The sequence below is a fragment of the Orcinus orca genome, chromosome 3 (assembly GCF_937001465.1).
Source record: "Orcinus orca chromosome 3, mOrcOrc1.1, whole genome shotgun sequence".
In the NCBI taxonomy this organism is placed as follows: domain Eukaryota; kingdom Metazoa; phylum Chordata; class Mammalia; order Artiodactyla; family Delphinidae; genus Orcinus; species Orcinus orca.
In genome coordinates, this window is record NC_064561.1 from 14505962 (window position 1) to 14532151 (window position 26190).

General features: G+C 39.2%; 1 protein-coding gene across 5 annotated transcripts in view; it reads left to right on the forward strand.

The window, feature by feature from the left end:
- Nucleotides 1–26190, forward strand: part of NLRP3 (NLR family pyrin domain containing 3) — a 56219-nt gene that overhangs the window by 10816 nt on the left and 19213 nt on the right. For all 5 annotated transcript variants that reach the window (XR_007476769.1, XM_049708578.1, XM_033401624.2 and 2 more), the window contains 3 exons: nucleotides 1372–1539; nucleotides 4189–4359; nucleotides 5409–5579. Coding sequence is in view for 4 of the 5 variants with exons in the window: in XM_049708578.1 (XP_049564535.1) it covers nucleotides 1372–1539; nucleotides 4189–4359; nucleotides 5409–5579 (510 nt within the window). In the remaining variant the exon portion in view is untranslated. The remainder of the gene's footprint in view (nucleotides 1–1371; nucleotides 1540–4188; nucleotides 4360–5408; nucleotides 5580–26190) is intronic.

A 26190-nucleotide genomic window follows, 5' to 3' on the forward strand; every position in this document is an offset into this window, starting at 1 on the left:
ATATAGTTTCAGGTGTATAGCATAGTGATTCACAATTTTTAAAGGTTACATTCCATTTATAGTTATTATAAAATATTGGCTATATTCCTTGTGGTGTACAATGTATTCTTATAGTGTATTTATTTTCCACATAGTAGTTTGTACCTCTTAATCCCCTACCCCTATCTTGTTCCTCCCCGTTCCTTCTCCCCACTGGTAACCACTAGTTTGTTCTTTATATCCGTGAGTTTGTTTCTTTTCCATTGTACTCACTGGTTTGTTGTACTTTTTAGATTCCACATATAAGTGATATCATAGAGTATTTCTCTTTCACTTATTTCACTTAGTGTAATACCCTCTAAGTTCATCCATGTTGTTACAACAAAATTTCATTATTTTTAAATTTAATTTAGTTTTTAATTTTTATTTCTTTAATTGAAGTATAGCTAATTTATAGTGTCATGTTAGTTTCAGGTGTACAGCACAGTGATTCAGATACATATATATGTATATATATATATTCTTTTTCAGGTTCTTTTCCCTTATAGGTTATTACAAAATATTGAATATAATTCCCTGCTATACAGTAGGTCCTTGTTGGTTATCTATTTTATCTATAGTAGTGTGCATATGTTAATCCCAACCTCCTAATTTATTCCTCCCCCCCCCATTTTGGTAACCATAACTTTGTTTTCTATGTCTGTGAGTCTCTTTCTGTTTTGTAAATAAGTTTATTTGTATTATTTTTTAGATTCCACATATAAGTGATATCATATAGCATTTGTCTTTCACTTATTTCACTTAGCGTAATACCCTCAAGTCCATCCATGTTGTTGCAAATGAGAAAATTCATTATTTGTTATGGCTGAGTAGTATTCCATTGCGTGGTGTGTGTGTGTGTGTGTGTGTGTGTGTGTGTGTATACATCCCATCTTCTTTATCCATTCATCATAGGCTCTTTGAATCATAGGTGTGTAGAACAGTCTTACCAAGTCTCCTCTGGCCTTTTTCTTTTTCTTTTTTTTTTTTTTTGCAGTACACGGGCCTCTCACTGTTGTGGCCTCTCCCACCGCGGAGCACAGGCTCCAGACACGCAGGCTCAGCGGCCATGGCTCACGGGCCCAGCCGCTCCGCGGCATGTGGGATCTTCCCAGACCGGGGCACGAACCCGCGTCCCCTGCATCGGCAGGCAGACTCTCAACCACTGCGCCACTAGGGAAGCCCTCCTCTGACCTTTTTCATTCCTCGGTGCACAGTCTTTGGCTCTGTGACTCATTTCTTAATTCCCAGGAGGCCTTTGAACTGGTGTCAGCCACTCCTGGCCCCTTGCTTCAGTTTGCTATTCTTAGAGATTGACTTTGTTTTCTGACCTTCCTTCCCTCCAATTTCTAGATTGGTGAACTATCTCACTTCCAGCATTTGCAGGGGCATCTTCTCAGTCCTGAGCGATAACTGGAACCTCACTGAATTGAACCTCAGTGGCAATACTCTGGGGGACCCAGGGATGAAGGTACTATGTGAAACACTCCAGCAACCTGGATGTAACATTCGCAGATTGTGGTAAGAACACGTGTGTGTGTGTGTGTGTGTGTGTGTGTGTGTGTGGGAGAGAGAGAGAGAGAGAGAGAGAGAGAGGGAGAGAGAGAGGGAGAGAGAGAGAGAAAGGGAGAAGAAGGACCAGATTAGTGATTAGTTTTCTAAGGTTGTCATAACAAAGCACAACAGACTGGGAGCCTTAAACAACAGAAATTAATTTTCTCACAGTCCTGGGGGCTAGAAGTCCAAGATGAAGTTGTCAGAAGGGTTGGCTTCTTCTGCGTATTCTCTCCTTGGCTTGTGTTTGGCTGTCCTCTCCTTGTGTCTTCACATGGTCTCTGTGTGTGTCTGATTTCTTCTTCTTACAAGAACACGTCATGTTGGATTAGGGCCTACCCTAATGACCTATTTTAACTTAATGACTTTTTAAACCCTGTCTCCAAATATAGTCACATTCTGAGGTCCTAAGTGTTGAGACTTCAACATGAAATATTTGGGGGGGACACAATTCAGCCCATAGCAAATGGGAAGGCAAAATTGATTGGAGGACAGTTGTTTGGGAAGTTTAAGATGGGGAAGAATAAAGGGGAACTGAAATTAAGTCATTTGTTGGTGTTATGAAAGGACGTGACTTTCAGTATCTTCCATTTCTTCATCAGCCATGCTTACCGATGAGATTTGAAGAGTTTCATCAAATACAGCAATGGCTACCTGGGCTGGAACCCATCAAAATAGTTTGCATAGGTTAAATTGTCACAGGGAATCTCTTGTAGATTTATTAATAAAATGCTTGCTGTGAGCCCACACTGTGAATCAGACTCGCATGCCCTGAGTTGAGCACACAGTTGCATTGACCACCCCTCCAGCCGTCTTCCGTCACACATCTGCATTTTTGATGAGCCACACAGCCAGTGTTAAAGTCCACCACTCCAGGAGATTTTCATTCCTTCCTCTCTTGTTCATCATAACCACTCCATCACCAGTCTTATTTTACCTATTACACAAACCATTGTCCACTTTTCCTCATCCTCACTCTGTTACTGACTAGAGTCCTTAGACACCTTAATCAACAGAAAGTAACTAGAGGCCAGATATGAATCCAGGCAAGGCTTTATTGGGGCTCGTGCTACAGCACAAGGGAGCAAAAACAAGTAACAGGTGCCCTTGCTCACTCCCTGAGGGGGGGTGATCTGGTCCCTTAAATGCGGTGAGGGTAGGGGCCAGAGGTGTGGCTTAGGTGGCCTGCCACCCCCTTGGTGGTGCTGTGTTCAGGGACCATGCGCAGTACCCTGCTTTTGCTCCTGGCACCTCAGAAATGGCAGTTGGGTTTTGACTTTTTTGTATCTTATTGTTCATAATTTGCCCCAACTGCACACATGAATGCAGTTATGTTTAGTCCCTTATAGTTTCTTTGCATTCTGTTGCTTGAGGAGATATTTGTCCAGGTGCAAGTACTGCAGTAAAGAATCCCAGGTCCCAGCCTATCTCAACCCCATCAGCCCAGGTCCAACAACCACCATGATTTGCCTGGATAGTGCAATAGACTCTCAGACCATAAACCTCTCATGACAGGATTCACGTTTGTTCTGCAATTGTCTCTATAACGTCTGGAGACATTGTTCTTACCATGTGTTCATGCCCCAAACTACGTATTGAATGAATGTTGGCTGTTTGGTCTCCCTGCGTCTACTTTTGCCACTCACCAATCATTCTCTGTACAAAAGACAGAGTGTTATTTAGAAAAGTATACTTTGATCATGGCTTAAGTGCTTTATCTTTGCTCTTTTGACAAATCATAAATTGTTCTTCTTGCCTTCAAGGCTCTGGCTAGTTTTGACATTTAACCTTCCTCTCCACCATCATCCCATGCCACTCTCCCCATTGCCCCTGTGGGTGCCCCTGTGTGATTCCAGAAAGTGAGACACAAATGGGGAGACATGGGTGAGAATGAGATGTTTTGCAGATAAGATCTATTATCCATTTGCTTCTAGTTGGTGTGGAAATGGAGGCAGAAAAGATGATCCAACAAGCCCCAGGACATTTGAACTCTTCGCCTGGAGATGAGCTGGAATGTTGTTCTCGCCCCTCTGATAGGGACTAATTGTTGTTGCTGGTGGTGATGGTGGTGACAGAGTGTGTGTTTGTGTGTGTAAAGCAAATCAAGAATCAGGGCTGCTTGCTCCTTCAGTGTAGCTGAAGGGCTGGGATTAAATCATCAAACAGTATAGCAGGGACAAGGTTGGCAAAGAGAAAAGGTAGATGGGTACAACCCTAGAGACAACGGTATCCATCTGAAGGAGTTTCAGCTGTTAGGGACATGTGGTAAAGAGGTGGAACCCATAGGTTCACCATTGTTTTCATTTACAAAGCAGGAACCTGCCATTTATATACTCATATATATGCCCATTATTTATGGAGGGTGTTCACTGGCAGCTGTGGTCTCAGACTGTGAGCCAGTGAGCCCAACAGCTAACTTCCCAATATGTCTTGAGCTGTAGTCAGGAGTTCTGATAAGATGATACTTTCTTTCATAAACATTTAGTTATAACTTTCTCTTCGTAACATGAGAACACAGTGCCCCTTCCTGGTGCTAAAAACCAATCTAGACCAGAAAGCAGTGACGGAAAAGTAGCCCAAGTTCTGATGTTTTCTGTTTCTCTGCTTGGCATGAAGGTTGGGGCAGTGTTGCCTTTCCCATCAGTGCTGCTTCAACATCTCCTCGGTCTTGAGCAACAATCAGAAGCTGGTGGAACTGGATCTGAGCCACAATGCCCTGGGAGACTTTGGAATCAGACTTTTGTGTGTGGGACTGAGGCATCTATTTTGCAATCTGAAGAAGCTCTGGTGAGTCTGAACTAATTTCCCTCAAGAAGTATGAGCTGTGGCTTCAATGAGTCACGATGGTTTGGAATTTTAGTGTGAGAATGGCCTTTGCTGCTCAGAGGATTCCCTCTGTTTATCTCTGGGTGTTTGTCAATAATTAATTCAGTTAGTGTTTGTTGTAGTAAAAGCCATATACTCAGCCCTGGAGAGGAACTTAAAAAATCCAAAATGTCATGCTTGCCTTTAAGGTATTTACAACCTAGCTGAGAAAATAAAACCAATGTACTGCATTGCTATAGAAGAGTTTTTGGACTTGATGACAGGGCCTTGGTCCACACAGAATAGGAAAAATGATGCTAAAGCAATGCAGACACTTGACATTCTATGCGGCTCTTCATTAAATGCTTCTGGGAGACTTGAATTTTGAAGAAGACAAGAAAGCACTTGAAAATGGTAGGGCTGATTCACACCCATTAGGGTGGCTATTATAAAAAAGCAAAGCAAAACAAGACTACATATTCAGTAAGATAAACCAGAAGAAAAAGGGCAAATATTGTATGATTTCACTTATATGAAGTACCTAGAATTGTCAAATTCATAGAGACAAGATGTAGAATGGTGGTTTCCAGGGGCTCGGGGGAGGGGAATTGGGAGTTATTGTTTAATGGGTACGAAGTTTCAGTTTGGGAAGATGAAAAGGGTTCTGGAGATAAACAGCAGTAGTGTTGCACAATTATGTGAATGTTACTTAAGTGCTACTGAATTGTAGCACTTATAAATGAACCCTTATAAATGTTTACGATGGTAAATTTTATGTTATGCATATTTTGCCACAATAAAAGTACATGTAGAGATCTGGGAAGATGTTGTAACATTGCATGGGCTTGGAAGGTGTTTACATGCTATTATACCAACCAGAAAAAGAAGCAAAAAGTTAATAAAGGGCTTGGATGTGCTCTTTCCATGTGTGGACTGGACTATAGGCAAAGGCAGGACAAGTGCTTTCTTGAGTCACAGCAGAGTGGGGAGTGGGATGAGAGAGGTGTTGTGACATTCTGCCATCTCTGAAGGTTGGTCAGTTGCTGTCTCACATCGGTGTGTTGTGATGATCTCGCATCTGTTCTGAGCACCAACCATTCCCTGACCAGACTCTACTTGGGAGAAAATGCTCTGGGAGACTCAGGAGTTGGAATTTTATGTGAAAAAGCAAAGAATCCACAATGTAACCTGCAGAAACTGGGGTAAGTCTTCATGAGTGTCTCAGCAATAAAGCAACTTATCTTTAGGGATACATTGTTTGGAAAATGTGAATGGGGGTTACTCTAAAAAAGATTAATCAGATGAAGTTGAGGGTCAAGAATGGAAGAGACAATATCTGAAGTAGTTTGAAGCACTAGATACTACCAACTGCTAGTAAGTTAGTTATGTCTATGCTACTGAATGCAAGTTCGTGTGCCCAGCACACAGTGAGGCAAAACAAACTGGAACATTGCAGTTTGGAGTAGAGAAAGGTTTATTGCAGGGCCATGCAACGAGATGGGTGGCTCATGTACCCCAAAACCCTGCACTCCTTTAAGGGTTTCAGCAAACATTTTTAAAGGCACGTTGAGGGAAGGGCGTGGGTGGTTGTTGCAGACTTCTTGGTGTTATAATCCTTTGTTCTTGCACTGTCCATGTAGGTCAGGTCACACTGTTCCCATAAACCTCCAGCAAGACAAATGTTACCCTGTATTCTGCAACTTTTTATCTCCACATGGATGACTCTTCAAAGTCAGAGCCTTGAGAATAGGCTATTCTGTATATTTCAGGCTACAGGCAACATTCTTATACAAAGGGGCAAAGCATGACTAAGCTCAGGCAACAGGGCACAAAGGTTAAAGTAAAAGAACCAGATCTAATATGGAGTCAGATTTGTTCTTCTCTATTACATATAGAAGTGGAGATTCTCAGAGTTGAAAGAAAGCTTAGGAATTGTGCAGCCCAGTGAAGCAGCGAAACCTTTGCTTCTAAGACATTCACGTGGGTAGTCACCCGTTTTACGGGTAAAAATTTCTAGGCACGCTGGTCATTCCTACACTGCCTGCAGTTCTTATTTCTATGCAGCCCCTTCTTTGTTTTTTGTGCGTTGGTCCTTGTTCTGCTCCCCAGGTTCTGCTAAGAGATGCTGATCTGAATTCCTCAGAGACAACAGTCACACTCTAGGTCTTCTCATCTTTTGCCTGGCTGTCTCTAAACCCTTAACTAGGACATGGCTTAGCACCTTCACCTATTTAGTTATGTTGTCCTAGGTGAGAGTTGGTCTGTTAATGTCTCTATTCGAAGTACAATGCCCAGACCTGAACCTCATACTCCTAAAGATGTGTGGTGGAACTTTCACCTCCTGTGGCAGGGCACTATAATGTCACCGGTGAAGCCTGGGATTTCCTTATATTTCTGGCAATCACATTAGATCATGAGCTCTACTGGATGTCTGCAGTCGATAATAATACACATATTGGTGTTTCTAACACCAATAACCAATTCTCTGCAGACACCAACTGGGTGTCTTACAAGTCAATTCGATTTTGACGCTAACTACCCAGAGTTATTGCAGACCCTTCAGCTAAGGTCTCAGTCCAAAAAGACTGCCTCCACCAACCCCCGCCAATGTCAGACATCAATTGCAAGTAGTGGGTCCCCAGATACTCACACTTCTTTCTGACTTGGCTACAAATTGAGGATTCACACGACCCCCTACTCAGGTGGGAAAATTTGCTAGAATGACTCACAGAAATCAGGGAAATACTTACTTACATTTACATTTTTTATAAAGGGTACAAATAATCAGATGAAGAGACACATAGGGTGAAGTACAGAAGGGTCTGGAGCCCAGGGGCTTCTATCCCCATGGAGTTGGGGTGCTTTACCCTCCTGGCATGTGGATATATTCACCAACCCAGAAGGTCTCCAAATCTCATTGTTCAAGAGATTTTATAGAGATTAATCTCCAGCCTTCCTCCCCTCTCCTTCCTGGAAGTTGGTGGATGGGGCTGAAAGTTCCAACTTTTTAATCACTTGGGCTTTCTGATGATCAGCCCATCTGACATATCTAGGGAACCAACCTTAAGTTACCTCATTAGCATAAACTCAGGTGTGATCAAAAGGGGCTCCTTTGAATAACAAGAGACACTCCTATTACTCAGGAAGTCCCCAGGGTTTTAGGACCTCTGAGCTGGGAATGGGGGACAAAGACCAAATGTATTTCTTTTTTTTAATTTTTTAACATCTTTATTGGAGTATAATTGCTTTACAATGGTGTGTTAGTTTCTGCTTTATAACAAAGTGAATCAGCTATACATATACATATATCCCCATATCTCCTCCCTCTTGCATCTCCGTCCCACCCTCCCTATCCCACCCCTCTAGGTGGTCACAAAGCACCAAGCTGATCTCGCTGTGCCATGCAGCTGCTTCCCACTAGCTATCTATTTCACATTTGGTAGTGTATATATTTCCATGCCACTCTTTCACTTCATCCCAGCTTACCCTTCCCCCTCCCCACATCCTCAAGTCCATTCTCTATGTCTGCGTCTTTATTCCTGTCCTGCCCCTAGGTTCTTCAGAACAATTTTTTTTTTTTAGATTCCATATATATGTGTTAGCCTACAGTATTCGTTTTTCTCTTTCTGACTTACTTCACTCTGCATGACAGACTCTAGTCCATCCACGTCACAACAAATAACTCAATTTTGTTTCTTTCTATGGCTGAGTAATATTCCATTGTATATATGTGCCTACCACAAAAATACCCACTGATACGTGCACTTTACCGTGTATCACTGCTCTTCCATATTCTTTACATTGGGTTATCTCAGTTGGCCTCATAAAAACTACACTGAGTAGATATCAGTGTCTCCAATTGAAAGACGAGAACGTGAGGCTCAAAGAGCTTAAAGGCAGGAAAACCCAATGCAGATACAGTCCAGTGTAACCCACCACCCACCCCTTAACTCCAGCACACCGCTGCCTCATGATGAGTTGCTAATAGGCGCTCTAGAAGGCTTCTACAATATATCCTGCCCTCTCCAACCTGTGTGGCACCTCACATTTAGGTCTGTTAAATTTCTTCATATCTTTCTTTTGACTCATTTTCTAGGCATTATTTTAATTTAATTTTTAAAAAAATATACAGCAGGTTCTTATTAGTAAACTATTTTATACATATTAGTGTATACATGTCAATCCCAATCTCCCACTTCATCCCACCACCTCCTCCACCTCCCTGCTTTCCCCCCTTGGTGTCCATACGTTTGTTCTCTACATCTGTGTCTCTATTTCTGCCTTGCAAACCGGTTCATCTGTATCATTTTTCTAGATTCCACATATATGCGTTAATATATGACATTTGTTTTTCTCTTTCTGAATGACTTCACTCTGTACGACATTCTCTAGGTCCATCCACGTCTTTACAAATGACCCAATTTCATTCCTTTCTTATGGCTCAGTAATATTCCATTGTATATATGTACCACATCTTCTTTATTCATACGTCTGTCAATGGGCATTTAGGTTGCTTCCATGACCTAGCTATTGTAAATAGTGCTGCAGTGAACATTAGGGTGCATGTGTCTTTTTGAATTATGGTTTACTCTGGGTATATGCCCAGTAGTGGGTCATAAGATAATTCTATTTTCAGTTTTTTAAGAAACCTCCATACTGTTCTCCATAGTGGCTGTACCAATTTATATTCCCACCAACAGTGCAAGGGGGTTCCCTTTTCCACACCCTCTCCAGCATTTGTTGTTTGTAGATTTTCTGATGATGCCCATTCTAACCAGTGTGAGCTGATACCTCATTGTAGTTTTGATTTGCATTTCTCTAATAATTAGTGATGTTGAGCAACTTTTCATGTGCCTCTTGGCCATCTGTATGTCTTCTTTGGAGATATGTCTATTTAGGTCTTATGCCCATTTTTGGATTGGGTTGTTTGTTTTTTTATTATTGAGTTGCACGAGCTGTTTATATATTTTGGAGATTAATCCTTTGTCCATTGATTCATTTGCAAATATTTTCTCCCATTCTGAGGATTGTCTTTTCGTCTTTTTTATAGTTTCCTTTGCTGTGCAAAAGCTTTTAAGTTTCATTAGGTCCCATTTGTTTATTTTTGTTTTAATTTCCAATACTCTGGGAGGTGGGTCAAAAAATGTGCTGCTGTGATTTATGTCAAAGAGTGTTTGTTCTCCCTATGTTTTCCTCTAAGAGTTTTATAGTGTCTTGTCTTACATTTAGGTCTTTCATCCATCTTGAGTTTATTTTTGTGTATGGTGTTAGGGAGTGTTCTAATTTCATTCTTTTACATGTAGCTGTCCAGTTTTCCCAGCACCACTTATTGAAGAGACTATCTTTTCTCCATTGTATATCCCTGCCTCCTTTGTCATAGATTAGTTGACCATAGGTGCGTGGGTTTATCTCTGGGCTTTCTATCCTGTTCCACTCATCTATATTTCTGTTTTTGTGCCAGTACCATATTGTCTTGATTACTGTAGCTTTGTAGTATAGTCTGAAGTCAGGGAGTCTGATTCTTCAAGCTCCATTTTTTCTCCTCAAGATGGCTATGTCTATATGGGGTCTTTTGTGTCTCCATACAAATTTTAAGATTTTTTGTTCTAGTTCTGTAAAAAATGTCATTGGTAATTTGATAGGGATTGAATTGAATCTGTAGATTGCTTTGGGTAGTGTAGTTATTTTCACAGTATCGATTCTTCCAATCCAAGAACATGGTATATCTCTTGATCTGTTTGTGTCATCTTTGATTTCTTTCATCAGTGCCTTATAGTTTTCTGAGTACAGGTGTTTTACCTCCTTAAGTAGGTTTATTCCTAGGTATTTTATTTTTTTGTTGCAATGGTGAATGGGATTGTTTCCTTAATTTCTCTTTCTGATCTTTCATCATTAGTGTTTAGGAATGTAAGAGATTTCTGTGCATTAATTTTGTATCCTGCAACTTTACCAAATTCATGGATTAGCTCTAGTAGTTTTCTGGTGGCATCTTTAGGATTATCTATGTACAGTATCATATCATCTGCAGACAGTGACAGTTTTACTTCTTCTTTTCCAATTTGTATTCCTTTTATTTCTTTTTCTTCTCTGATTGCCATGGCTAGGACTTCCAAAACTATGTTGAATAATAGTGGTGAGAGTGGACATCCTTGTCTTGCTCCTGATCTTAGAGGAAATGCTTTCAGTTTTTCACCATTGAGAATGATGTTTGCTGTGGGTTTGTCATATATGGCCTCTATTATGTTGAGGTAGTTTCCCTCTATGCCCACTTTCTGGAGAGTTTTTTTCATAAATGAGTGTTGAATCTTGTGAAAAGCTTTTTCTGCATCTATTGAGATGATCATATGGTTTTTATTCTTCAATTTGTTAATATGGTGTATCATATTGATTGATTTGCACATATTGAAGAATCCTTGCATCTCTGGGATAAATCTCACTTGACCATGGTGTATGATCCTTTTAATGTGTTGTTGGATTCTGTTTGCTAGTATTTGTTGGGGATTTTTGCATCTATATATATCAGTGATGTTGGTCTGTAATTTTCTTCTTTTTGTAGTATCTTTGTCTGGTTTTGGTATCAGGGTGACGGTGGCCTCATAGAATGAGTTCAGGAGTGTTCTTCCCTCTGCAATTTTTTAGAAGAGTTTGAGAAGGATGGGTGTTAGATCTTCTCTAAATGTTTGAAAGAATTCACCCATGAAGCCATCTGGTCCTGGACTTTTCTTTGTTGGAAGATTTTCAATCACAGTTTCAATTTCATTACTTGTGATTGGTCTGTTCATATTTTCTATTTCTTCCTGGTTCAGTCTCGGAAGGTTATACCTTTCTAAGAATTTGTACATTTCTTCCAGGTTGTCCATTTTATTGGCATAGAGTTGCTTGTAGTAGTCTCTTAGGATGCTTTGTATTTCTGCAGTGTTTGTTGTAACTTCTCCTTTTTCATTTCTAATTTTAGTGATTTGAGTCCTCTCCCTCTTTTTCTTGATGAGTCTGGCTAATGGTTTATCAATTTTGTTTATCCTCTCAAAGAACCAGCTTTTAGTTTTATTGATCTTTGCTATTGTTTTCTTTGTTTCTATTTCACTTATTTCTGCTCTGATCTTTATGATTTCTTTCCTTCTGCTAACTTTGGGTTTTGGGTTTCTTTCTCTAGTTCCTTTAGGTGTAAGGTTACATTGTTTATTTGAGACTTTTCTTGTTTCTTGAGTTAGGATTGTATTGCTATAAACTTCCGTCTTAGAACTGCTTTTGCTGCAGCCCATAGGTTTTGGATCGTCGTGTTTTTGTTGTCATTTTTCTCTAGGTATTTTTCGATTTCCTCTTTGATTTCTTCAATGGTCTCTTGGTTATTTAGTAGTGTATTGTTTAGCCTCCATGTTTTTGTGTTTTTTATGTTTTTTTCCCTGTAATTTATTTCTAATCTCATAGCGTTGTTGTCAGAAAAGATGCTTGATATGATTTCAATTTTCTTAAATTTACTGAGGCTTGATTTGTGACCCACAATGTGATCTATCCTGGAAAATGTTCCATGTGCACTTGAGAAGAAACTGTAATCTGCTGTTTTCAGATGGAATGTCCTATAAATATCAATTAAATCTATCTGGTCTATTGTGTCATTAACGCTTATGTTTCCTTACTAATTTTCTGTCTGGATGATCTTTCCATTGGTGTAAGTGAGCTGTTAGAGTCCCTCACTATTTTTGTGTTACCGTCGATTTCCTCTTTTATAAGTGTTTTTTGCATTTGCCTTATGTATTAAGGTACTCCTATGTTGGGTGCATATATATTTATAATTGTTATATCTTCTTCTTGGATCGATCCCTTGATCATTATGTAATGTCATTTCTTGTCTCTTGTAATATTCTTTATTTTAAAGTCTATTTTATCTGAAATGAGTATTGCTACTCCAGCTTTCTTTTGATTTCCATTTGCATGGAATATCTTTTTCCATCCACTTACTTTCAGTCTGTATGTGTCCCTAGGTCTGAGGTGAGTCTCTTGTAGACAGCATATATATGGGTCTTGTTTTTGTATCCATTCAGTGAGCCTGTGTCTTTTGGTTGGAGCATTTAATCCATTCACATTTTAGGTAATTATCTATATGTATGTTCCTATTACCATATTCTAATGGTTTTGGGTTAGTTTTTGTAGGTCCTTTTCTTCTCTTGTGTTTCCCGCTTAGAGAAGTTCCTTTAGCATTTGTTGTAGAGCTAGTTTGGTGATGCTGAATCCTCTTAGCTTTTTCTTGTTTGTAAAGCTTTTGATTTCTCCATCGAATCTGAATGAGTTCCTTGCCAGTAGAGTAATCTTTGTTGTAGATTCTTCCCTTTCATCACTTTAAATATATCATGCCGCTCCCTTCTGGCTTGTAGAGTTTCTGCTAAGAAATCAGCTCTTAACCTTATGGGAGTTCCCTTGTATGTTATTTGTCATTTTTCACTTACTGCTTTTAATAATTTTTCTTTGCCTTTAATTTTTGTCAATTTGATTACTATGTGTCTCAGCGTGTTTCTCCTTGGGTTTATCCTGCCTGGGACTCTCTACACTTCCTGGACTTGGGTGGCTATTTCCTTTCCCATGTTAGGGAAGTTTTTGACTATAATCTCTTCAAATATTTTCTCGGGTCCTCTCTCTCTCTCTTCTCCTTCTGGGACCCCTGTAATGTGAATCTTGTTGCATTTAATGTTGTCCCAGAGGTCTCTTAGGCTGTCTTCATTTCTTTTGATTCTGTTTTCTTTATTCTGTTCCGTGGCAGTGAATTCCACCATTCTGTCTTCCAGGTCACTTATCCATCCTTCTGCTTCAGTTGTTCTGCTATTGATTCCTTCTAGTGTGTTTTTCATTTCAGTTATTGTATTGTCAATCTCTGTTTGTTTGTTCTTTAATCCTTCTAGGTCTTTGTTAAACATTTCTTGCATCTTCTTGATCTTTGCCTCCATTGTTTTTCCGAGGTCCTGCATCATCTTCACTATCATTATTCTGAATTCTTTTTCTGGAAGCTTGCCTATCTCCACTTCTTTTAGTTGTTTTTCTGGGGTTTTATCCTGTTCCTTCATCTGCTACATAATCCTCTGCCTTTTCATCTTGTCTATCTTTATGTGAATGTGGTTTTCACTCCACAGGCTGCAGGACTGTAGTTCTTCTTGCTTCTGCTGTCTGCCCTGTGGTGGATGAGGCTATCTAAGAGGCTTGTGCAAGCTTTTGATGGGAGTGACTGGTGGTGGGTAGAGCTGGGTGTTGCTTTGGTGGACAGAGCTCAGTAAAACTTTAATCCATTTGTCTGCTGATGGGTAGGGCTGTGTTCCCTCCCTGTTGGTTGTTTGGCCTGAGGCAGCCCAGCACTGGAGGCTACAGGCTCTTTGGTGGGGCTAATGGTGGACTCTTGGAGGGCTCACAACAAGGAATACTTCCCAGAACTTATGCTGCCAGTGTCCTTGTCCTCGTGGTGAGCCACAGCCACCCCACCCCACGTCTGCAGGAGGCCCTCCAACACTAGCAGGTAGGTCTGGTTCAGTCTCCTATGGGGTCACTGCTCCTTCCCCTTGGGTCCTGATGTGCACACTACTTTGTATGTGCCCTCCGAGAGTGGAGTCTCTGTTTCCCCCAGTCCTATCGAAGTCCTGCAATGAAATCCCACTAGCCTTCAAAGTCTGATTCCTTGGGAATTCCTCCTCCCGTTTCTGGACCCCCAGGTTGGGAAGCCTTACGTGGGGATCAGAACCTTCACTCCAGTGGGTGGACTTCTGTGGTATAAGTGTTCTCCAGCTTGTGAGTCACCCACCCCGGGGTTATGGGATTTGATTTTATTGTGATTGTGCCTCTCCTATCATCTCGTTACGGCTTCTCCTTTGTCTTTGGATGTGTGGTATCTTTTTTGGTGAGTCCCAGTGTCTTCCTGTCCGTGATTGTTCAGCAGTTAGTTGTGATTCTGGTGCTCTCACAAGAGGGAGTGAGTGCACCTCCTTCTACTCTGCCATCTTGAAGATATCTCTGTGCTGGTGTCTGGACTTATTGAGGCTCAGGTTCTTTGTGTCTGAGGGCAGAAGAACTTCAGCGAGAGGCACAGTGATAGGCAAGAACTAGATTTATTAATGTAGGATGCTTGTAAGAGATGCAAGAGGGCAAGTGAGAGAGCTGTCTAGGCATTTTTGAATCATGATCCGGTCAGTATTACCTAGACATATAACAAGCAAACTGTAAATGTCTTCATTAATGTTACTGACAGAAATACCAACCAGATCAGCACCAAATACATCAGGAAGGGTCTTTACTGAGGAATAATCTGTTAATCCATAATTAAAACCCATAGATGTTCACAAAGCTCTGTTACCTCCTTGGACCTGTCCCAGTGACCCATCCTCATATATTGCCAAGCTCTTTACCAAAAAAAGTCTATATTCAATGCCTTCATTTCCTTCCCTTATATCATTACTCTATCTCAGAAATTTGGCTTCTGCTACTCTTGGTTTGTTCAACAGATATGATTTAGCCCCTTTATTTTCCAGGTACTCTGGGGGCTCAGTTGTGGGTGTTGATAGTAACAGTGAGTAAAACAAACCAAGACCCGGGTTTCACAAACATTCTTATAGTGGGTGATAAACACTAGACAATAGACAAGCAAAACAATGTACAATATATGTAAGCTGTATAATAAAAACTGGAGTGACAATGAGGACTCCTTCCTTGCCCAAGTGTTCAGTAAATGCCTCTCATGCAGATGACATGGGATTGGGTACTAAATAAACTGAGAGTGAGAGCCATGAGGAAGCCAGGGGAAAACACTCCACACAAAGCAAAAAGAAGTGAAGAGGCCCAGAGCATAAACTCTCAGTTGACCCTCAGTGATCCTGTTTCTGACTCTTGTAGATTCTCCTCAGTCCTAATCCTAGTTGAAATCTGTTGCCTTTAATTCTGTTCATCATCTCCTCCTTGAAACCCTTCTTTCTTGTTTTTAGGGCAGTGTTCAGTTTTTCCTGCTAATTTTATGGCTTCTGCTTCTCTGGCTTCTGCATTGACTTCTCTTCCTGTGGTCTGGGGATTTCACGATTGGTTTTCTTTTTCACTAAATGTTTCTACACTCTCTGGGAACACTCATATACCCCTCAGCTTTGAAAACAACCTGTATACAGGTGGCTCCCCAAACAGATCTTAAACCTAGATGTTGCTCTTGTGCTTTTTTCTTTTTAAATAGACATTTTTTAGAGGGGAATTAGATACAGCAAAATTGAGAGGAAGATACAGAGATTTCCCATATGCCCCTTACCTCACATATGCATAATCTTCCCCATTATCACCATCATCCCCCAGAGTGGTACATTTGTTACAGCTGATGAACCTACACTGACATATCATAATCACCCAAAGTTCATAGTTTACATTAGGTTCACTCTTCATTTGGTATGCTCTGTGGGTTTGGACAATTGTATAATGATATGTATCTACTATTGTAGTAACACAGAGAGTAGGTTTACTGACCCCAAAATCCTCCATGCTTGGTCTATTCATCCCACCCTCACCTCTAATCCCTGGTAATCACTGATCTTTTTACTATCTCCATAATTTTGCCTTAAACAGAATATCATACAATTCCATTGTTTGGATGTACCACTTTATTTATCCATTCACCTAATGAAGGATATCTTGTTTGCTTTCAAGTTTTGATAATTATGAATAAAGCTTCCATAAACATCTGTGTACAGGCTTTTGCATGGGCATAACTTTTCAGTTCTTTTGGGTAAATACCAAGGAGTGATATTGCTGGATCATATGGTAACAAATATTTAGTTTTGTAAGAAACTGAAAAACTGTCTTCCAAAGTGGGTATAAAATTTTGCATTCCCACCACCAATGAATGAGGGTTCCTATTGTTCCATATCATTGCCAGTATTTGGTGTTTTCAGTGTACCAGACTTTGGCTGTTCTGATATGTATGTGGTGGTATCTCATTGTTGTTTTAATTTGCATTTCATTGATGACATATGATGTGGAGCATATTTTCATAAGTTTATTTGCCATCTGTATATCCTCTTTGATAAGGTGTCTGTTAAGGCATTTAGCCCATTTTTTGTTTGTTTGTTTTGTTTGTTTGTTTGTTTTTGGCAGTACGCAGGCCTCTCACTGTTGTGGCCTCTCCCGCTGCAGAGCACAGGCTCCGGACGCGCAGGCTCAGCGGCCATGGCTCACGGGCTCAGCCGCTCCGCGGCATGTGGGATCTTCCCAGACTGGGGCAAGAATCTGTGTCCCCTGCATCGGCAGGCGGACTCTCAACCACTGCGCCACCAGGGAACCCTAGCCCATTTTCTGACTGGATTTTTTCTTTTCTTACTGTTGGGTTTTAAGTGTTCTTTGTATATTTTGGATAACAGTCCTTTATCAGATATATCTTTTGCAAATATTTTCTCCCAGTGTAGCTTGTCTCTTTATTCTCTTGACAGTGTCTTTCTCAGAGAAGAAAATTTTAATTTTGATAAAGTCCAACTTATCAATTATTTATTTCTCGGATCATGAGTTTGGTCATCTCCAAACTAAAGTCATTGCCAAACCCAAAGTCCTCTAGATTTTCTCCTATGTTATCTTCTAGGAGTTTTATAGTTTTGTGTTTTATCTTTAGGTCTGTTTTGAGTTAATTTTTGTGTTATTTTTGTGAAGGATATGAGTGTCTAGATTCATGTTTTTGTATGTAGATGTCTAGTTGTCCAGCACCATTTGTTGAAAGGACTTATCTTTGCCCGTGCTCCTTTGTCAAAGATCAGTTGACTATATTTATGTTCCTCTATTTCTGGGCTCTCTATTCTGTTCCATTGATCAACTTCTCTATTCCTTTGTCCTTATTATTGTTATTTTACAGTAAGTCATCGAGCTGAATAGTGTCAGTCCTCCGACTTTGTTCTTTTCCTTCACTATTTTGTTGGCTATTCTGGGTCTTTTGCTTCTACATATAAACTTTAGAATCATTTTGTCAATATCCACACACACACAAAAACTTGCTGGGAAGTTTATTGGGACTGCATTGAATCTATAGATCGCGTTGGGCAGAGCTGACATCTTGACAACATTGAGTCTTCCTATCCATGAACATGAAATATCTGTCCATATATGTAGTTCTTTGATTTCTTTTATCAGGCTTTTGTAGTTTTCCTTATGTAGATCTTATACATATTTTGTTAGATTTATACCTAAGTATTGTTGCTGAAATTCGGCCTCTGTTCACCTGCACCGAATAAAAATGTGGACACAGAGTTTTGGATGAAGTAGAAAAGAATAGCTTTATTGCTTTGCCAGGCAAAGGGGGCCACAGTGGGCTAATGTCCTCAGAACTGTGAGTCCCACACTGGAGGGTGTAGTAAGGAGCCTTATAGTGTTCAAGGAGCAGGGCGTGGTCAGCTTGTGGACATTCTTCTGATTGGCTGGTGGTGAGGTAATCAAGAGTCAGCATCATCAGCCTGGTTCCAAATGGTCTGGGGTCTACGCACTTGTGGGCAGCATACAGTTAACTTCTTCCACCTGGTGGGGGTTTCAGTTTCTGCAAAACAACTCAAAGGACATGGCTCAGAATAGTATCTATAATCCTTGAGGAAGAACTAAACGTCCTTGATTTTGTTTAATGACTAAAGTATTATTATTTTGTCTTGCTTGACTGTTTTCCTTTCTTTCTGCATTTTCTCACTTCTCTGATTAAATTTACTCGTTGACTAAAGTTTTTCTTCAGACAAAAGGCAGGTGGAGGACATGGGTGTGGGTCTATTCTGGGAAGGCCTCATAGGGTCCTGCTCGGTTAAAATATTGCAGTTTTTTGGGTGCTAATATAAATGGTATTGTGTTTTATTTCAAATTCTACTAGTTCGTTGCTAGTATAGGAAAGGGATGGATTTTTTTAAATTAAATTTTTATTTTATATTAGAGTATAGTTAATTTACAATGTTGTGTTAGTTTCAGGTGTTCAGCTAAGTGATTCAGTTATACATATTCATATATCCATTCTTTTTCAGATTCTTTTCTCATATAGGTTATTATAGAATATTGAGTAGAGTTCCCTGTGCTATACAGTAGGTCCTTGTTGATTATCTATTTTATATATAGTGGTGTGTATATGTTAACCCCCAAATCCTAATTTATCCCTTCCTCCCCACATTTCCCCTTTGTTAACCATGAGTTTGTTTCCCAAATCTGTGAGTCTGTTTCTGTTTTGTGAATAAGTTCATTTGTATCATTTTTTTCTTTTGAGTCCACATATAAATGATATCATATGATATTTGTCTTTCCTGTCTGACTTACTTCACTTAGTATGATAATTTCCATATCCCTCCATGTTGCTGCAAATAGCACTGTTTCATTCTTTTTTTACAGCTGGGTAATATTCCATTGTATATATGTACCACATCTTTTTTAAAAATAGTTGATTAACAATGTTGTGTTTATTTCTGCTGCACAACAAAGTGATTCAGTTATACATATATTTATATATACATTTTTTTTCAATATTCTTTTCCATTATGGTTTGTCCCAAGATACTGACCATAGTTCCTTGTGCCATACAGTAAGACCCCATTGTCCATCCATTCCATATATAGCAGTTTGCAACTGCTAACCCCAAACTTCCACTCCATCCCCCCAACACCCTCCTCCTTGGCAACCACAAGTCTATCCTCTATGTCTGTGAGTCCATTTCTGTTTCATAGATAAGTTCATTTGTGTTATATTTTAGATTCCACATGTAAGTGATATCATATGGTATTTGTCATTCTCTTTCTGAGTTACTTCACTTAGTATGACAATCTCTAGTTCCATCCCTGTTGCTGCAAATGACATTATTTCGTTCTTTATTTTTTTAATTTTTGGCTGCATTGGGTCTTCGTTGCTGCGTGTGGGCTTTCTCTAGTTGTGGCGAGTGGGGCTACTCTTCGATGAGGTGCATGGGCTTCTCATTGCGGTGGCTTCTCTTGTTGTGGAGCACAGGCTCTAGGCACGTGGGCTTCAGTAGTTGTGGCACGTGGGCTCGTAGTTGTGGCCCATGGGCTCTAGAGTGCAGGCTCAGAGTTGTGGCCCACAGGTTTAGTTGCTCCGTGGCAGGTTGGATCTTCCCGGACCAGGGATTGAACCCATGTCCCCGCATTGGCAGGCGGATTCTTAACTACTGCACCACCAGGTCGCTATTTCATTCTATTTTTATGGATGGTTTGTATTTCATTATATATATATATATATATATATATATATATATATATATACCACATTTTTTAACATCCTTATTGGAATATAATTGCTTTACAATGTTGTGTTTCTGCTGTATAACAAAACTGAACCAGCTATATGTATACACGTATCCCCATATCCCCTTCCTCTTGTGCCTCTCTCCCACCCTCCCTATCCCACCCCTCTATGTGGTCACAGGGTACCAAACTGATCTCCCTGTGTTATGCAGCTGCTTCCCACTAGCTATCTGTTTTACATTTGGTAGTGTATATGTGTCAGTGCTGCTCTCTCACTTTGTCCCAGCTTACCCTTCCCCCTCCCTGTGTCCTCATAACCTTATATCCTGCAACCATGCTGAAATTGCTTTTTCATTCTAGGAGTTTTTTTGTCAGTTCTTTCAGATTTTCTATATGGAAGATCATGTCCTCTGTGAACACAGCTTTATTTTTTCTTCCCAATCTGTATACCTTTTATTATTTTTCCTTTTGCTGTCTTATTGCATTAGCTAGGACTTCTACTCTGATGAAGAAAAGGAGTGGTGAGAGGGGACATCCTTGTCTTTTTCCTAATCTTAGTGGGAAAACTTCAAGTTCCTTACCTTTAAGTATGCTGTTACCAGTAGGGTTTTTTGTAGATTTTTAAAAACAAGTCCAGGAAGTTTCCCTAATTCCTAGTTTGCTGAGTACTTTTATCATGAATTGGTGTTGGATTTTGTCAAATGCTTTTTCTGTATCTATTGATATGATCATACAATTTTTTCTATATTCTGTTGATGTGATGGATTATATTAATTGATTTTCAAATGTCGATTCAGTCTTGAATACCTGGGATAAATTCCATGTGATCATGGTATATAACTTTTTATACATTGTTGGATTCAATTTGGTAATGTTCTGTTGAGGATTTTTTCACCTTTGCTCATAAGAGATATTTATAATGCTGGCTTCATAGAATGAGTTTGGAAATGTTCTCTTTTCTTCTCTCTTCTGAAAGAAGTTGTAGAGGATTGGTAAAATTTCTTCCTTAAACATTTGTTAGAATTCATCAGTGAAACCATCTGTGTCTAGTACTTTCTCTTTTGGAAGTTTGTTAATTATTGATTCAATTTCTTTAATAGATAAAGTTCTATTCAGACTATTTCTTCTTGTTTGAGTTTTGGCAAATTTTGTCCTTAAGGGATTGGTTCATTTCGTCTAACTTATAAAATTTGTGCACATAGAATTGTTTGTAGGATTCCTTTATTATCCTTTTAATATTTTGGGGAACTGTAGAGATTTCCCTTTTTTCATTTCTGATATTAGTAATTTGTGTCCTCTCTCTTTGTTTTTCTTCATTAGCCTGGCTAGAAATTTATCAGTTTTATTGATCTTTTCAGGATTCTTTTGGATTCATTGATTTTCTTTTTTTTTTAAATTATTTTTGTCTGTGTTGGGTCTTCGTTGTTGCGTGCAGGCTTTCTCTAGTTCTGTTAAGTGGGGCTGCTCTTCCTTGTGGTGCGTGGGCTTCTCATTGCGGTGACTTCTCTTGTTGCGGAGCACCAGTTCTAGGTATGCGGGCTTCAGTAGTTGTGGCTCGTGGGCTCTAGAGCGCAGGCTCCATAGTTGTGGCACACGGGCTTAGTTGCTTCTCAGCATGTGGGATCTTCCCGGACCAGGGCTTGAACCTTTGTCCCCTGCATTGGCAGGTGGATTCTTAACCACTGCAACACGAGGAAAGCCCAAGATTCATTGGTTTTCTTTTTTTTTTTTTAATATTTATATATATTTATTTATTTTTGGCTGTGTTTTGTCTTTGTTGTTGTGTGTGGGCTTTCTCTAGTTAAGACAAGGGGGGGCTACTCTTTGTTGTGGTGCACGGGCTTCTCATTGCAGTGGCTTTCCTTGTTGCGGAGCACGGGCTCTAGGCGCGTGGACTTCAGTAGTTGTGGCATGGGGTCAGTCGTGATTTGCGGGCTCCAGAGCGGAGGCTCAGTACTTGTGGAGCATGGGCTTATTTGCTCCACGGCACGTGGGATCTTCCCGGGCCAGGGTTCAAACCTGTGTCCTCTGCATTGGCAGGCGGATTCTTAACCACTGTGCCACCAGGGAAGCCCTCACTGATTTTCTTGTTAAGAATTTATTGTTTTCAATTTCATTGATTCCTGCTCTAATTTTTATTGCTTTTCTTCTGCTTACATTGAATTTAACTTGCTCTTCTTCTTCTAGTTTCCTAAGGTGGAAGCTTAGATAATTGATTTTAGATTTTTATTCTTTATTAATATATGCATCCCTTGCTATAAATTTCCATCTAAGCACTGCTTTTGCTGCATCCCACAAATTTTAAGTTGTGTTTTTATTTTCATTTAGTTTAAAATATTTTAAATTTTCTTTTGAGATTTCTTCCTTGATCCATGCTTTATTTAGAAGTGTGTTGTTTAGAAAATTGACTGTGTTATGAAATTCCATGCCAAAGGTACTTTGCCTGGGTCATTAATATTTATAACTAACCTGTCCTTTGATTTGCATTAATAATGCACCTTGGGATTACACAAAGAATAATTCATAAATATTCTGGTAAAGGGGAAGATGCAATAATTAAAACACAGTCATTAACATGGAAAGAAAAAAGAAGTGTCTTGTTTAGTGTCCATGTATTTTGGAATTTTCCAGCTATCTTTCTGTTATTTATTTCTAGTTTCATTTGATTGCAGTCTGATTTGTTTTTTAAACTTGTTAAGATATGTCTTATGACACAGAATGTGGTCTATCTTGGTGAATGTTACATGTGAGCCTGAGAAGAATGTGTGTTCCTCTGTTGTTGGATGAAGTAGTCCATAGATGTCAATTTTTAAAAATTTTTTTTTGAAGTATAGTTGATTTACAGTGTTGTGTTAATTTCTGCTGTATGGCAAAGTGATTCAGATATATACATATATACTCTTTTCCATTATGGTTTATCACAGGATATTGAATATAGTTCCCTGTGCTATACAGTGGGACCTTGTTGTTTATCCATTCTAAATATAATAGTTTGCATCTGCTAATCCAAAACTCCCAATCCCTCCCTCCCCTACTCCCACTCCCCCTTGGCAACCACACGTAGACGTCAATTATTTTCAGTTCATTGATAGAGTTGCTGAGTTCAACTATGTCCTTACTGATTTTCTGCCTGCTGGATCTGTTAATTTCCAATTGAGGTGTGTTAAAGTCTCCAGCAATGTGTTATAGATACATATATTTTTTCTCCTTGCAGTTCTATCAGTTTTTGCCTCACATATTTTGACTTTTTTTAGGCACACATATGTTAAGGATTGTTATGTCTTCTTGGAAAATTGACCAATATAAACATCATATAATGTCCCTCTTTATCCCTAATAATTTTCATTGCTCTGCAGGCTGCTCTGTCTGAAATTAATATAGATATTCCTGCTTTATTTTTTAAATTAAAAAAAATTTCAAGCTTTATCGAGGTATGATTGACCAATAAAAGTCATATATATTTAATATGTAACACATGATGTTTTTATATATGTATACATTGTGAACTAATTTCCACAAACAAGCTAATTAACATACCCATCACATTGTTACTTTTTTGTCCCTGTGTGGTGAGAGCACTTGAATCTACTCTTAGCAAATATCAAATATACAACATATTAACTTGGTGAATGAACAGTCACCAAGCTGTACATTCAGTCTTCAGAACTTATAACTGAAAGTTTATATTCTTTGATCAACATCTCCCCTTTTCCCTCATCCCCCAACCTCTGGTAACCCCCATTCTACTCTGTTCATTATGAGTTTGGTGGGTTTTTTTGTTTGTTTGTTTTGATTCCACATATAGGTGAGATTACATGGTATTTGTCTTTCTCTGTTTGGCTTAAATCACTTAGTATAATGTCCTCTGGGTTCATTCATGTCACAAATGGCAGGATTTCCTTCTTTTTTAAGGATGAATAATATTCCATTGCATATATGTATACATCTATCTATCTATCTATCTATCTATCTATCTATCTATCATGTATCACCTATGCCACATATCCCCTGCTTTCTTTTGATTAGTGTTAGCATGCTATATCTTTCTCTATCCCTTTACACTTATTTTTTAAAACATTGTTTCCATTCCTGTAATTTTAATCTGTATGTGTTTATATTTAAAGTGGATTTCTATTTATTTATTTATTTATTTTTGGCTGCCTTAGGTCTTTGTTGCTATGCACGGGCTTTCTCTAGTTGTGGCGAGTGGGGACTACTCTTTGGTGGAGTGTGTGGGCTTCTCATTGCAGTGGCTTCTCTTGTTGCAGAGCAAGGGCTATAGGTGCACGGGCTTCTGTAGCTGTGGCAAAAGGGTTCAGTAGTTGTGGCTCGTGGTCTGTAGAGTTCAGGCTCAGTAGTTGTGGTGCATGTGCTTAGCTGCTCCGCAGCATGTGAGATCTTCCCAGACCAGGGCTCAAACCCATGTCCCCTGTATTGGCAGGCAGATTCTTAACCACTGTGCCACCAGGGAAGTCCTAAAGTGGATTTCTTGTAGACAATAAACAGTTGGGTCTTATTTTTTGTTCACTCTCTGATACCTGCCTTTTAATTGATTTATTTAGATCATTGATAAATTAATTATTGACATTGTTGGATTAATATCTCATATTTGTTCCCATTTTCCATTTATTGCTCTTGTTCTTTTATCTTATTTTTGTCTTCATCTCTTTTTCTGCCTTTTGTGACTTTAAGTGGACCTTTTATATAATTCCATTTTGTCTCTTTTCTTAGCACATCCATCATACTTTATTTTTTGGCTGTGCTGCTCGGTTTACAGGATCTTTGTTTTCTGACCAGGGATTGAACTGGACCCATGGCAGTGAAAGTGCTGAGTCCTAACCACTGGACAGCCAAGATTCCCTCCATTTTACTTTCAAAAAAATTTTCTTAGTGGTTGCTCCAGAGTTTGCAATACATATTTACAACTAATCTGTCTACTTTCAAATAACCCTATGCCACTTCACAGTATGAATACCTTATAATAACAAAGTAATCCTAATTCCTCCTTTCTGTCTCTTGTATAATTGCTGTCATTCATTCAATTTATATATAAGGATATTTATACACATAAATATAAATCATTGAATACATTGTTGCTATTATTTTGAACATGATGTTATCTGTTTGATCAATTAAGAATAAGAAAAATAGGGCTTCCCTGGTGGCGCAGTGGTTGAGAGTCCGCCTGCCGATGCAGGGGACACGGGTTCTGTGCCCCAGTCCGGGAAAATCCCACATGCCGTGGAGCGGCTGGGCCCGTGAGCCATGGCCGCTGAGCCTGCGCGTCCGGAGCCTGTGGTCTGCAACGGGAGAGGCCACAACAGTGAGAGGCCCGCGTACGGCAAAAAAAAAAAAAAAGAAGAATAAAAATAAAAGTTTTTATTTAACCTTCCCTTGTTCCTTCTCTGGTGATCTTCCTTTCTTTATGCACATCTGACGTATATTATTTTCCTTCTCTCTAAAGAACTTTTTAAAGTAACATTTCTTGCAAGGTGTTCTATTGGCTACAAATGCCCTCAGTTTTTGTTTGTATGAGAAACAAAGGCTGAATAATATTCACTTTTGATGGCTAATGTCACAGGGTTCAGAATTCTAGGATTTTTTTTCTCTCAACGCTAAATATTTCACTGCATTCTTTTCTTGTTTGCATGATTTCTGAGAATAAGTCAGTTGTAATTCTTATCTTTGCTCCTAAACAGAAAAAGTATTTTCCTCCCTCTGGCTTCTTTCAGGATTTTTCCTTTACCTTTGATTTTTTGTGTTCTGAAAATGATATGCCTAGCTGTAGTGGTTTTTTTTTCCATTTTTTTTGGTATCTATACTGCTTGGTGTTCTCTGGATCTGTGATTTGACATCTGACATTAACTTAGTTAAAATTTTTGGTCATATTTGTTTCCTGCAATTATTCTGTTGCATTCTCTTCTCCTTCTGGCATTTCCATTATGTATGTGTTACACTCATATGGCAACCTTTATACTTATTCCACAGTTCTTCGATATTCTGGGTTTTATTTTCCATCTTTTTTTCTATTTACTTTTGAGTTTTAGAGCTTCCTATTAAGATATCCTCAAGCTCAGAGATTCTTTTCTCAGCTATGTCCAGTCTACTAATAATCCTATCAAAGGCATTCATCTTTTCTGTTACAGTGCTATTATTTTTGGGTTTTTTTTGTTGTTGTTGTTTTAATCTCTAGCTTTCCTTTTTGGTTCCTTCTTGGAATTTCCATCTCTCTGCTTACTTTTTTTTTTTATGGTTTATCATAGGATACTGAATATAGTTCCCTGTGCTATACAGTAGGACCTTGTTGTTTATCCATTCCATATATAATAGCTTACATCTGCTAACCCCAATCTCCCACTCCATCCCTCCCCTAAGCCCCTAGGCTCAGGTTTTTGTTTCTGTTTTTATACAGCAGGTTTTTATTAGTTATCAATTTTATACTCATCACTGTATACATGTCAATCCCAATCGCCCAATTCATCAAACCACCACCCCCAACACACCTCAGTTTTCCCCCCTTGGTGTCCATACATTTGTTCTCTACATCTGTGTCTCAATTTCTGCCCTGAAACAGGTTCATCTATACCATTTTTCTAGGTTCCAC